The 14,408-nt window shown below is 43.2% G+C and overlaps 1 protein-coding gene across 3 annotated transcripts in view; it reads right to left on the reverse strand.

Annotated features, from left to right (window-relative positions):
- PLXND1 (plexin D1) overlaps positions 1 to 14,408 on the reverse strand; it is a 538,253-nt gene that overhangs the window by 5,224 nt on the left and 518,621 nt on the right. For all 3 annotated transcript variants that reach the window (XM_068114237.2, XM_078776913.1, XM_068114236.2), the window contains 7 exons: positions 10,467 to 10,623; positions 10,267 to 10,370; positions 10,058 to 10,133; positions 9,848 to 9,882; positions 9,621 to 9,704; positions 8,453 to 8,616; positions 1,955 to 2,102 (listed from right to left, as the gene is read on the reverse strand). In XM_068114237.2, coding sequence (XP_067970338.2) covers positions 1,955 to 2,102; positions 8,453 to 8,616; positions 9,621 to 9,704; positions 9,848 to 9,882; positions 10,058 to 10,133; positions 10,267 to 10,370; positions 10,467 to 10,623 — 768 coding nt within the window. The remainder of the gene's footprint in view (positions 1 to 1,954; positions 2,103 to 8,452; positions 8,617 to 9,620; positions 9,705 to 9,847; positions 9,883 to 10,057; positions 10,134 to 10,266; positions 10,371 to 10,466; positions 10,624 to 14,408) is intronic.

Raw genomic sequence — 14,408 nt, forward strand, 5'->3', positions numbered from 1 at the left:
CAAAAAGAACACTCGAAATAGCTATCAGCCAGCCTGCCATCTTCTCTCGTTTCCTGCAAACATCAGGGTGGGATTGTTTTCATTGCTCTCAACTCTAGGACAATGACCATGTCTGGGCCATCGTGCCCACACCATAAACTATCCCAGCATGCACCGCCAGCTGAGTACAGCCAACACATGAATGAAGAACAGCCCACCATCATTTTATGCCAAATCATTCAAATCCATTTATATTTTGTGTTGCTATAGAACGACATTGGCAGGGCCTACTGGGTAGTCTAGGCATGTGTGGGTGATTGTATACATGTGTTTTTATTGTGATGTCTGCAAATGTCTCATCAATAAATGATTGTGTTATCGGTGTTTGTACATCCGCATCCCCCTTCCCTCCCCCCAAACCATAGTCCATCTGCACCCCAATCGCACTCCCTCCACCATATAAAAAATACATATAAAGCAAAATAAAACACCCTCATGATGACCTTGTGCCTTGACACACACTCCACTCTCCACTCTACCTCACCCATCTCCACCCTCCACTCTCCACTCTCCATTCTACCTCACCCATCTCCACCCTCCACTCTCCACTCTCCACTCTCCATTCTACCTCACCCATCTCCACCCTCCACTCTCCACTCTCCATTCTACCTCACCCATCTCCACCCTCCACTCTCCACTCTCCATTCTACCTCACCCATCTCCACCCTCCACTCTCCACTCTCCATTCTACCTCACCCATCTCCACCCTCCACTCTCCACTCTCCACTCTCCATTCCACCTCCCCCCACTCCACCCTCCACCACACCCCACCCCACCCTGCATCACATCCCACCACACCCTACACCACACCCCACCCTCCATCTCACCTCACCCCCACTCCACTCTACACTCCAACCCACCCCACCCTCCACTGCACTGCACTCCACCCAACTCCACTCCAAGACCACCACACCCCACTCCAAGACCAGCACACCCCACTCCAAGACCACCACACCCCACTCCAAGACTACTACAACCCCACTTCACTCTCCACTCAGTGAAATTAAGGAGATAAACAGGTTGAACAAGCATTACGCCTAGGTCCCCCGTCGGTGAAGTGATGAGTTGACAAAGTGGAAGACGCAAGGCGGCCATCTTGGATTTTGAGGTGGCGACCCAATTTTCAATAGCGTTCTCCCTTATGCCGAGATACACCCACACACCAGATTAGAAGTTGGTACTTCGCTTAATTTTCAAGATATTTCGCTCACAAGGTTCAGACATACATGGCGGCGGCCATCTTGGATTTTGACGTGGGTTGCACCCACACACCAGATTAGAATTCGGTGCTTCGCTTACGCACACACGTACGCACGCACGCACGGACGCACGTACGGATGGACGCACGCACGCACGGACGGGCACACGGACAGAGGGGAAAACCATAGTCCCCCTTTCGCTCCGCGGTGCGACGGGGGACAATAAACATGTGATTGATAGAACTCATGCATGATGGGATAAATGGCCTCCCTGTCAAAGTTCATTGTATGTACTTGTAATGTAATACAATATAATGTAATATAATGTAATGTAATGTACTACGATACAATACGAGTAATATAGATGTAAACATTGATTACTTACTTGATTCCAGTAGCAATACTCATCTACCACTTGGACATTTTTGACTTTGGGATTGAAAAGTGGCGCAAGTAAGGAAGGTGTGCAAAAGTGTAAAAAAAAAGTATGGAAATTCGAAATGGACCGTGATTGATTGTGAGACTAAAGGTGGGATTGTAATTGAATTGTGTAACCAAACATTGGAATTAATCCTGCAATTTTCCTCACTAAAGAGCAAAGCATTGTGGGTATCTTTGAGCATGGCATTACGGGAGTAATGCCCAGAAGATTGAGAAGGTGTGGTGAAAGTTTGTAGATTGTAGAGCTACAGAGAGGGTTAAGGTAAGGAGGACACCTTGCTGAGAGTGAGGCAGGAGGTAGAGCAAGCGTCGATGAGAGCCTGTGCGAGCACGCTCAGACACGCATCCATGTGTGGAGTCTTTTCTATGTCGAACACAAACTGCGGGTTCTTCAAAATGTTCACCCAGAATCGCAGAAGTAAGCTGGAGGTGGCGGGAAAGAGGATGGAGGTAGTTTGAGTGAGCAGGTGGACAATGAAGTTTGACACACAACCAACCTGATCAATATCTTAACCCAATAACCAAGGTATTTATGGAAAAATCTGGACGTTCTCCAGCTGCCATTATCCATCACACATTGCAGGAACAACACGAACATCGGCAGATGGCATCAAATATGGTCACACATCACTCTACCGAACCCTGTACCTGCACCACAAAGTACTAGAGGCAATGTCGGTGCCCCTCATATTCAGCACAGATATACAATAATATCTGGACAATGAGGCACCTAAAATTATTTTGGTATCAGAGCCTAATTGGAATTTTGGGGATTTTCCTTGTGGAAGACAATGGTACAGGGATATAAATCAATGACAATGGATATAAATCGTTTAAATAATCATTTGCGCCTCCCAATTGAAGCCCCGCCCTTAGGGCGGGTGCCGTTGCTAGAAATATATAATGGCGATACAACAATTTTTACCGCTTTGCTTTGAAGAACGGGAATGAAGGGGGAGGAGCGTGTTAATATGTCTGGTTGAAGGCTTTGGGTGGTGAGGGGGCTTGAAGCCAGATTTTAATCTTACAGCCGCCATGTTGGTGCTCGCCGTCACTGCGATGCGAAGTGAAAGACGCCTCAGAACTGTCACATTCACAATCGCTATGTCGTATGTACTCCCGATACGTGTTTCCTTCATTGTAAAAACTACCAAGTCAACAGTTAAAAGGATTTTGAGCTGATAGGTGTTACGGCTTTGGCAAGATCGATGGAGACAGCGATCTGTTAGCTTATACACCACCCAAATAGCTATGTGGAATTATCTCATGTAGAGATTAAACCCACGTCGTTTGAACTTTGGCTGAGGTCATTATTTACTTTTAATGATGTTTATATACAACCCTGGTGTTGGGCTAGCGGCTAGGGTGCCGGCTTAGGATCCTAGGATCCTGGGTTCGAATCCCGGTCAATCGCTGAAATAATGCCAGGGGGGTTGACTCAGCCTGTCATCCCTCCGAGGTCAGCAAATTGAGTACCAGTTCACTGGTAATTCCCTGCTTGTCGTTAAAGGCGGCAAAAAGGGTTGGCGTCAGGAAGGGCATCCGGCCGTAAAACATTGCTTCAAAAAGGGGACCGAAAAACAACAACAACCACAGTTCCCGAAAAAGGCCAACCCCTGCTTGCGGGGAAAAATGGCCTCTAAAGGTGTTTTTTTTTTTTTTAAAATGATGTTTATATACGAATCAAAAAGAAGATAATTGGTTTTGGGTCGTCCTTTTCGCATATCTCGTGGGATTGTGAGTTGGAGAGACGACCGTGATTGCGGGTACCATTGCTAGTTAGCAAAAAACGATTTCACGTTTTGGTGACCTTGAGCTTGATCTTGGGCCTCGAGTTAAAAATTGGGCACAGTCTATTCCAGGGCAAGGCAAATATGTGTGTAAAGTATGGCGATGCTATGTGCAACGATGTAGACGTAGCACTGTGCACAAACAGACAGACAGACAAACAGACAGACATGTATAGATTTCCCGCAATTTTGATCCAAAATGGCCGATAAAAAACAAGTACATTCCGGCAAGTCCTCGGTCTCTGACCGATTTTTCATTTACTTGTTTGTCTGTTTGTTTGTTTACTCATTTGTTTATATGTAAAAGCTACAAGTCCCATTTTTAGGTGCAGTTTGGGGCCTTGTTCTGAATGATAATTATTATATTTTGCTCTGATGAAGGAGTTACACTCAAAATGTCCACCACACCTCGTTATCCACGGTGGTTAAGCATACTCTTGTCAAGTTTCAGTTGATAAAATCCAAATCCTCACATACAGTAAGATGGCCGCACAATGGTTCATGTAGACCCAGATCCAAGATGACCATCTGCACATTTTCTATAACGACTCACTTGATGTTTATCTTGTCTCATCCGACATAAAGTAACAATTTTAACAAAGTAGTGATTGGATCATTATTGCCCTGGTTAGATTATTTTGTCCTTTATCACTACTTCCTCATGATACATTGTCCTTGTCCGTCGTTGTGTGTGTGTGTGTGTGTGTGTGTGTGTGTGTGTGTGTGTGTGTGTGTGTGTGTGTGTGTGTGTGTGTGTGTGTGTGTGTGTGTGTGTGTGTGTGTGTGTGCGCGTGTGTGCGTGCGCGTGCGTTCATCGCTGTAGAAAGACAAATGTAAGCAATGCATGATCTAAGCACAAACTCCAACAGAACGTTCCCCTCCAGACGATACATCTGCGCAAATTCCATTTATATCCTCACTCAACCTCACGTCTGGCTCCTGACACCGCTCACAGTAGCGGAAGTGCAATGCGAGGTGTAAGCGGACGTGCTCCATTTGGACGCAAGAAACAATCCCAGGAAAGCGACATGACAACAATGAGCAGGAAGGAAGGAGGGGAGAAAGGGGAGGGAGTACGATGGGAAGGAAAGCGTGCGGAGCCAATTGTGCAATGCAAGACCAGCTGGAATGATTTTGGACATTCCTAGATGGACGTACTGAAGATCAACGGTCAATACTGCTCACATTCCATTTATCAGCAAAATTATGGTATTCCTGATTTTTAATATCATTAAATTAACCAACTTGTTCAGTCTTACATGGACACCAGCCCACGTTTCTGGAGGAGCCCAAATTCTTATATCTATCCTCTTAATATATCATACAATATTGTACTCGCGTCTCTATTCCAGATTATACTTTGTGCTCCTTATGGAGTTGGCGAGGAACATTTTGACCCAAGTCTTTCACGAACCGGCTGGCCAGGGCTGACTTTCGACTGAAGGTTGTTGGGCAGCAATTTGTAATACGTTCAGAGTGCCGGCGATAACTCGCCAACTGTTATAGAAGGGCACCATTGGATCATTAACGTCCACCAACTAATGCTAGCAGAAAGTACATCCAGCTTAACATCCTTCCATTAGACAGACAGCTCAGAAGTGCGGGCACGCATCTCTATAGGTTATCCTTCCAGACCGCATATTTAAATACACAGTGGGTATGTAAAATGCTGTCTGTTGAGCTTGAATGGTCTTGAATGGTCAGCTGCGCATACATCCGCCAGGCTGAACACTCCATGTCTTGTATCCCACGAAATGCCAGATCTACATCTGGACCTGAACCAAAATCGAATCGGCTTGATGTCACCAATCCAAATCATCCACAAGTTTCGTCCGAATCCATCCATAACTTTTTGAGATATTTTGCTATATATGATTTTGGGCCCCATCTCTCAATGGTGAAGAATCACTTTAAAATTCTCTTATCTGGACCCGGATTCGGATCTTCACCAAAATCGAATCGATTTGTTCTTCTTGTCACACACTAAAGCTGTCCACCAGATTTCGTCTGAATCCGTCTACAACTTTTTGAGATATCCTGCTCGCAGACAGACAAGGGTGAAAACAACCTCCGTCCACCTTCGGAGGTGATAAATATGAACTTGTTTTGAGAGGTCAGGCAAAAACTAAATAACTATTAAATTCATTTTTGGACTTTTTTCAGGCCCATCCAAGCACAGCGGGATATGGGGTTTTGTAATCACTTCTGTGTGTCTATCTGTCCGTCCGTGTGTCTGTCTGTCTGTGTGTCTGTGTGTCTGTCTGGGCCGTAACCTTTTAACCATTTGAGTTTTGTCATCAAAATTTCACCAAATCGTTATGATAATATGGAAAAGGCAAATTAATAATTTTGTCAAAAGGTCAAAGGTCAGTGAAACCTAAAATCATAAATTTTCATCTAATTGACCTGAAATATAAATTTACCATTTGAGTTTTGCCATCAAATTTGCAACAAAGCTATATTATGGGAACTAGCGTGACACTGCGCGCTCCGCACACCTCACCACACGTTTTTTCAGAGGGGTATGCATCTTTGACCATTTCGGTGTCTTTTGGATCTTCATGGTGTTTTGGGTTTTCGGGGCCATTTAGGTCTTCGGGGTCTTTTGGATCCTCTGGGCCTTGAAGGGTATTTTGGGTCTTTGAGGTGTTTTGGGTCTTCAGGGTCTTTTGGGTCTTCAGAGGCTTTTGGGTCTTAAGGGTCTTTTGTTTCCTCTGGGTCTTTAAGAGTCTTTGGGGTGTTTTGGTTATTTGGGGGGTATTTAAAGGTCTAAATGGTCTTTAAGGGTCTTTGGGGTCTTCAGGTTGTTTTGGGTCTTCAGGGTGTTTTGGGTCTTTTTTCTCTTCGGGGGATGTTTTGGGTCTTCGGGGTGTTTTGGGTCTTCGGGGTGTTTTGGGTCTTCGGGGTGTTTTGGGTCTTCGGGGTGTTTTGGTTCTTTGGGGTGTTTTGGGTCTTCTGGGTGTTTTGGGTCTTCAGGGTGTTTTGGGTCTTAGGGGTGTTTTGGGTCTTTGGGGTGTTTTGGGTCTTTCAGGGTGTTTTGGGTCTTCAAGGTGTTTTGGGTCTTCGGGGTGTTTTGAGTCTTCGGGGTCTTTTGGGTTTTTGTGTATTCAGGGTCTTTTTGAGCCTCAGGGCCTTGAAGGGTATTTTGGGTCTTTGTGGTGTTTTGGGTCTTCAGGGTATTTTGGGTCTTCAGGGGTCTTGGTGGTCTGAAGGGCCTTGGGTGAATTAAAGGGTCGTCAGAGGTTTGAGGGGTCGCAGCAGTCTCAACGCAATTAAGAGGGTTAATTAAAAGGATGATAAATTTATTTGAAGAAGAAGAAGACGTTTTGTCGCATATAAACATAACGACATAACCATATACGTTTTCTCTATTATAATAAGAGAAGATATGGAGAAGGCAAATTAATAATTTGGTGAAAAGGTCAAAAAGTTAAAGGTCAGCATCGCATAAAATCATCAATTTTCTTCCGATTGACCTGAAATTTTAAGAATTTAATTTATGGGTCACTGATTTAGTTCACCAATCAAATGCTAAACGCTGATTGTTTTTTTTTGTTAAAAATGTCAAAGGTCAATGTTGCGTAAAATCGCCAATTTTCAACCGATTGACCTGAAATTTTAAGAATTTTAATTTTTGGGTCACTGAATTAGTTCACCAATCAAAAGCTAAACGCTGATTGTTTTTTTTTGATAAAAATGTCAAAGGTCAATGTTGCGTAAAATCACCAATTTTCAACCGATTGACCTGAAATTTTAAGAATTTTAATTTATGGGTCACTGAATTAGTTCACCAATCAAAAGCTAAACGCTGATTGGTTTTTTTTGATAAAAATGTCAAAGGTCAATGTTGCGTAAAATCACCAATTTTCAACCGATTGACCTGAAATTTTAAGAATTTTAATTTATGGGTCGCTGAATTAGTTCACCAATCAAAAGCTAAACGCTGATTGTTTTTTTTTGATAAAAATGTCAAAGGTCAATGTTGCGTAAAATCGCCAATTTTCAACCGATTGACCTGAACTTTTAAGAATTTGCATATTGGGTCACTGAATCGGTGCACCAATCAAAAGCTACAAGCCGATTGTGTTTTTAGAGCAAAAGGTCAAAGTTGCGTAAAATCACCAATTTTCACCCCATTGACCTTAAATTTTAAGAATTTGCATATTGGGTCACTGAATTTGTTCACCAATCAAAATCTAGAAAGTGATTTTTTTTTTAATCGAAAGCTCAAATGTCAAGGCTGCTTAAATAAGATCTAAAGCTTAAATAAAATAAATTTTCATTTTGTATTCTTTTAAACTGTTTTGAAGCCTGGTGTTGGCTTAGCGGTTAAGGTGCCGGCTTGGGATCCTAGGATCCTGGGTTCGAATCCCGGTCGATCGCTGAATTAACGCCAGGGGGGTTGACTCATTCTGTCATTCTTCCGATGTCGGCAAATTGAGTACCAGATCACTGGTAATTCCCTGTGTGTCGCAAAAGGTGCATAACAGGGTTGGCAGCAGGAAGGGCATCCAGCCATAAAACATTGCTTCAAAAAGGGGTCCACGGTGTCCGAAAAAGGGCCAACCCCTGCTCTGCGGGGGAAAATGGCCTCTAAAAGGGTGTTTTTTAAAATTCTTTTAAACTGTTTCCGTTATTTTGATCACACGGAAGAAGAAGAACATGTCTGAATGCAAACGGCCGAGGACGGGCTTTGCATTTTCAGATGCTTTCTGGTTAGAAATAGTTTTTGGCCTTCCGCTGACTCCTCTCAATGCTATCTCTTCACAATCTTCCACTTTGGGAAGTATTCCCATGACTTCAAAATCTTCCACCACTTCACTCACAAGCCACCTTCGTTTTGGATTCCTTTTTGCTACTTCTTGGGATTGCCATTTCCTTATCACTGAAGCCACACCTTTACCTGCAGTCCTTTCATCAATGTGCTTTCAGCACCTGTCGCCACATGCCTAATTCTATCTGTAATATCCCCTTAACTCTCACCTGTTGGTCTTCCAGATGTGGATTGTTTCAGCATCAGACACCCCTCTCCTTTTGGCCTGTTCTTCCAGGAAGTCAAAGATGTACTTCACAGCCAGTGGTGGCCTCTCGTGGGGATACGTGAGGATGGCATGGAATAAGTCATGAACAAACTTGTGCAATGTGCCCTTAGGGAGGGAATCGGTGAAAGGGGGTGGGGGGGAGAGGGTAGGGAGTGTAAAGGAAAATAAAATAATAACAGGATTACACGACTTGGTATCTTTAATCTTTCATTCCATTTGTTAAACCTGGTGTTCGCTTAATGGTTCGGGTGGCTGCCTTAAGATCCTGGGGTCTTGAGTTCAAGCTCATGTTAACACCAGAGGAGTTGACTCAGCCTGTCATCCTGAGGTTGGCAAAATGAGTAACAGCTTCTTGGTAGCAGGGGGCAATGCATGATGCATCAGTAGTACAGCTGTGCTCCTGTATCTTACTATAATCTTACTATAATTCACCAAATATTTGTCTGTCTGTCTGTCCGTCCGTTCCCAGATACCGCAAAAACGGCTGAACCGATCACAACGAAATTTTGGGTGGGTATTCTTGGGACCCCCAGGAGTAAAATAGGCTATATTGTTTTTCCAAGTTTTCCAATTTTCCAGTTTTTCCAAACACGATGGAATAATATTTACCGATATAAACAGTGATGCGGCTTTTATTGAAATTCTACAAATACTGTTTAGATTTTGATGATTTGCGTGTGATATGATTCAACGGATGTTTATATAAATCGTTTAAAATAAAATAAAAACCCTTCAATTTCTGATATTTTACCTTTTCATTTGGGCCTCCCAATTGAAGCCCCGCCCATAGGGCCCCTCCCAATTGAAGCCCCGCCCATAGGGCCCCTCCCAATTGAAGCCCCGCCCGTAGGGCGGGTACCGTTGCTAGTTGTAATAATGCAACCAGCAGTTCATGGGCCGCATATAAATATTTACATCCCAATTGTTTACTTTCTCTACTCCAGGTGGCTCTTGTATTTTTAGGAAGCAAATTTCTTCAGGATAAGCAATCATTCCCTGGAAACTGTTTTCCTGTTGGCTGTGGTATCGATGGCCATTAAAACGTGAGCTGTGCTAACTAGGCCCGCTCTGGGCCCAAGGTATTCGTTCTCACTTATCTTACATCTCACCTTTGTGGACAGCAGCCGGGTAAGGTAAACTTCAGGAAGAACCTTCGATTTGCTTTTCTCTGGCATCTCTTCTGCTGAAGGAACCTGGAAAGACCCAAAATTGACATTTCTTCATGTCGAGCATGGAGGACCCAAACTTCACCCGAAAGGACAATCTTCCTCAAGGTGGGTTCCCAAGAGCAGAAAAAGAAGGAGAGGAAGGTATATTCAATTTCCCCCAAACCTACCATGTGAAAGGTGTTGTCCACGTCTATTTGATCATCTAGGCAAAGGGCACAACGATCACGTTAAGACCTATCCGCCAATTAACAAACACCAACTGATGGTGAACAAAGTGTCACTTTCAGTTTATAGAAAGGCCGGAGACCTTCCAGTGTTCAGCACAACATCTGAATCATTCGGAGTTTTAAGGCTCAATGTTAGCTGGATGACAATACCATATTCATTCGGGTATAATCCTGCATCGACCTTGGCGTCCTTGCGGCTCAAAGCCAGGGAGGCATTCTCCTGGATCTGGTACGTGACATGAGGAACAAAGACCATGAAAAAATGGAATGACATGTTGAAGGATAAGAGCAAGGAGTGAGTGAGTGAGTGAGTGGGAACGACAGAATTTTTCATGCACAAAGGAAGAGCAGGAAGTTACCCCATAATGTTGGATGGTGTTGATCTTCTTCTTGCCACCTTCACTCTTCGAAGTGTTGTCCAGATCTTTGAGTATCTTGCTTTTGCCATTCTCCATGATCCAGTCTGCACCAACAGCCAAAGCACGTCAGCTCGGATCGAGTAAACATTTCACAAAGCATTCCGAAACCGGAAGGAGTACAAGCAATGGAGGTTGCTCACCGATGTCCAGGCTGCTGGGGCTGAGGCACTGGGAACGGTGAACATTCCTGTAGAATGTGTCCAAAGCCTTCTCCTTTACCTGGCTAATCGAGTCGCATTCCAAAATCCGGATGCTCTGCGAGTCCATGCCGGAACCTTGGAAGGAAACGTTCACATTCTGCCAAACATGGGAAATCGTTAGTGAGTGTCAAAGCAGTGTTAGTGAGTGTCAGAGCAGAGTGTTATTGAGTGTCAGAGCAGAGTGTTATTGAGTGTCAGAGCAGAGTGTTAGTGAGTGTCAGAGCAGAGTGTTTGTGAGTGTCAGAGCAGAGTGTTATTGAGTGTCAGAGCAGAGTGTTAGTGAGTGTCAGAGCAGAGTGTTTGTGAGTGTCAGAGCAGAGCGTTAGTGAGTGTCAGAGCAGAGTGTTTGTGAGTGTCAGAGCAGAGTGTTTGTGAGTGTCAGAGCAGAGTGATTGTGAGTATCAGAGCAGAGTGTTAGTGAGTGTCAGAGCAGAGTGTTAGTGAGTGTCAGAGCAGAGTGTTAGTGAGTGTCAGAGCAGAGTGTTAGTGAGTGTCAGAGCAGAGTGTTTGTGAGTGCTTGTGAGTGTCAGAGCAGAGTGTTAGTGAGTGTCAGAGCAGAGTGTTAGTGAGTGTCAGAGCAGAGTGTTTGTGAGCGTCAGAGCAGAGTGTTTGTTTGTGTCAGAGCAGAGTGTTTGTGAGTGTCAGAGCAGAGTGTTTGTGAGTGTCAGAGCAGAGTGTTGGTCACAAGGTCAGAGAGGTCACAATCCTGGACTGGTCACAAGTCCGATGGAGGATACTCGAATGACTCATTCCTCCCATTAAGCTGATACTCATTTTTCCGACTTCGGAAGGTGACCAGGCCGACCAACCCACCTGGTGACAGGTGACCAGGCTGACCAACCCACCTGGTGACAGGTGACCAGGCTAACCAACCCACCTGGTGACAGGTGACCAGGCTGAACAACCCACCTGGTGACAGGTGACCAGGCTGAACAACCCACCTGGTGACAGGTGACCAGGCTGACCAACCCACCTGGTGACAGGTGACCAGGCTGATCAACCCACCTGGTGACAGCTGACCAGGCTGACCAACCCACCTGGTGTTATTTCAACTGCATGACAGGGGCTCAAACTGAAGACCCTAAGATCGTAAGCCAACTACCCTAACCATTAAGTCAACACCAGGCAGATTGATGTGATGATCACATGTATATCATCTTAAAGGATCCTTTCTTTCAACAGAACCAATGAATTATATAAACTGAGCCTATAAACACTAAAAACAAGCACAAAAACCTTCCCTACCTGAAGTTAAGCTCAATGCAGGTTACACTGTGCGTGCTGTAGTCATACGGATACCTAAGTGCATTTTCCCTTCCAGTTTTTCATTTTGATTTGAGGTGAAATGAAAAAAAAGAAGTTGTGAAGTGTTTGTGTTACCAAGTTAACAAGACCTCAACAAGATGTTCTTTGGACCTCTCATCTGGCTAAAATTATGCAACATCGGTTGTATATATAGATATTGGTCCTTCAACACTCAACAGGGAATCGATAACTTTCCAATATATAAAATGCTGCAATTGATCCCTATCATTGTGTGTCACATGTCACATGTCCCTTCCAGTCCAGCTCGTGACATACACACATACACACACAGACACACACACACCACATACAAACAGACACACACATACACAGACACACACATACAACACACAGACACACACCTACAACACACATACACAGGCACACACACACACACACAGACACACACATACACACATACACACAGACACACACATACACACACACACACACACACACACACACACACACACACACACACACACACGTGCCGCCGTGGCTTTCCTTGCATGATACGAGCAGGAAATTGCCGATGGAGTACAAGAACTTGACAAAAACAAAATACCAGTCTAAAGGATATGAGGAAGTTACAAAGAATGACAAACCAGAATGGGGAGGGTGAACATAAAAATAGCATGTTGGTTGGTATAGCGACTCGTGCTTCAAGTTGTGTAGTGGTCAATGTGTATAACGGGGAGGAAACACAACATTCGGCCGAACTGAGATTACACGATCCACGGCTTCATTCTGCTCAATTGCAAGATACTGGAGTTGTACAAAACAAACAACGACCACATTTTGTCGCCATTTTATCAGTTTGTCGGTGTGAAAAAGTTAGACCAGTACTCATTGAGCTTTGTCTGAGTTGGTGACTACACACCAATTGTGTGAAGCTTTCATCCACATCCCATCGTTCTTTTTGTCTTTAGATTATTCACATTGATGTGATTAGCAACATGGCAGCTCATTCATTAATTATTCCACAATAAAAATAAGAAATATTTCATATATTATACATATGTTTCTGCTTTGATTGTCGATACCGTGATAAGGTATTAGAACTCTACTTGGTAGAGAGTATATACCTTCGCCAAGCTGAACAGTTTACATTTTGTATCCACTGATGGGTCGGATCTGGATTCGTACCTGAACCAAAATCTAATCGGCTTGTTCTCGTCACCAAACCAATTCATACAGCAAGTTTTGTCATAACTCATGTAGCACAATATTTCAAAAAGTTGTTTACATCGTTTTGGCCCCGTCTCTCAATAGTGAAGAATCACTTTAAAATTAAAAAGACCTTGTATCTGTATCGGAATCTTCACCAATATCGAATAAGTTCGTCCTTGTCATACAACAATCCTGTCCACCAAGTTTCATCCAAATCCGTCGTTAATTTTTTGAGATATCGTGCTTGCAGATAGACAGACAGACAGATGAAAAATCATTCATAGAGCGACACTTGGCAAAAGCGAACAAAGTAGAATGCCACTCAGTAGAGCCTCCTTTTGACCTCACAAATTATTGGTGGTTGAATTATGTGACCTGATATGCAAATCTTCTTCAAATTAAGTTAATCGGATGAAAATTGTCAATTTTAGAAATTCGGCCTATGTTGACCTTTTGGCCTATGTTGACCTCAAAAATAGTTGGTGGTTGGTTTCAGTTAGCTGATATGCAAATCCTATTCAGATTTCAAGTCAATCGGATGAAAATTGAGGATTTTAGAAATTCGGGAAAAGTGGTTGACCTCAGGCCTATATTGACCTTTTGGCCTATTTTGATCTGAAGAATAGTTGGTGATTAAATTCAGTTAACGGATATGAAAATCACATTCAAATTTAAAGTAAATCGGATGAAAATTGAGGATTTTAGAAATCTTGCCTATGTTGACCTTTTGGCCTATGTTGACCGTTTGGTCTATGTTGACCTCAAAAATAGTTCATGGTTGGTTTCAATAAGCTGATATGCAAATCCTATTCAGATTTCAAGTCAATCGGATGAAAATTAAGGATTTTAGAAATTTGAAATTGTTGTTTACCTTTGGCCTATGTTGACCTTTTGGCCTATGCTGATCTCAAAAATAGTTGGTGGTTCAATTCAGTTTGCCGATATGAAATTACCATTCAAATTTCAAGTAAATCAGATGAAAATTGAGGATTTTAGAAATTGACCTTTGGCCTTTGTTGACCTTTTGACCTTTTGACCTCAAAAATATATAGGATTTTTTCGCACCACAAACCCTACCATTTGGTGAAGTTTCGTGAAGATCGGTTTTAAATTGTGACCTGTAGGCAAGTATAAGTGAGTGGACAAACAAACAAACACAAACCGGAGTGATCAACATACACTACCGGTCAAAAGTTTTAGAACACCTCAATTTTTCCAGTTTTTATTGAAATTTACGCAGTTTAATGTCTCGATGTACTCTGAAATGAAGCATAGAACAAATAAACAATTGGAGATAAAAAAAGAAATCATAGAATCATTTTGTTTAACAAAATTTAATTTAAAATTTTGACTCAGCAAAGTACCCTCCTTTTGCAGATATAACCGCCGAACACTCGTGGCATTCTT

The sequence above is a fragment of the Myxine glutinosa genome, chromosome 4 (assembly GCF_964187855.1).
Source record: "Myxine glutinosa chromosome 4, kmMyxGlut1.1, whole genome shotgun sequence".
NCBI lineage: Eukaryota > Metazoa > Chordata > Myxini > Myxiniformes > Myxinidae > Myxine > Myxine glutinosa.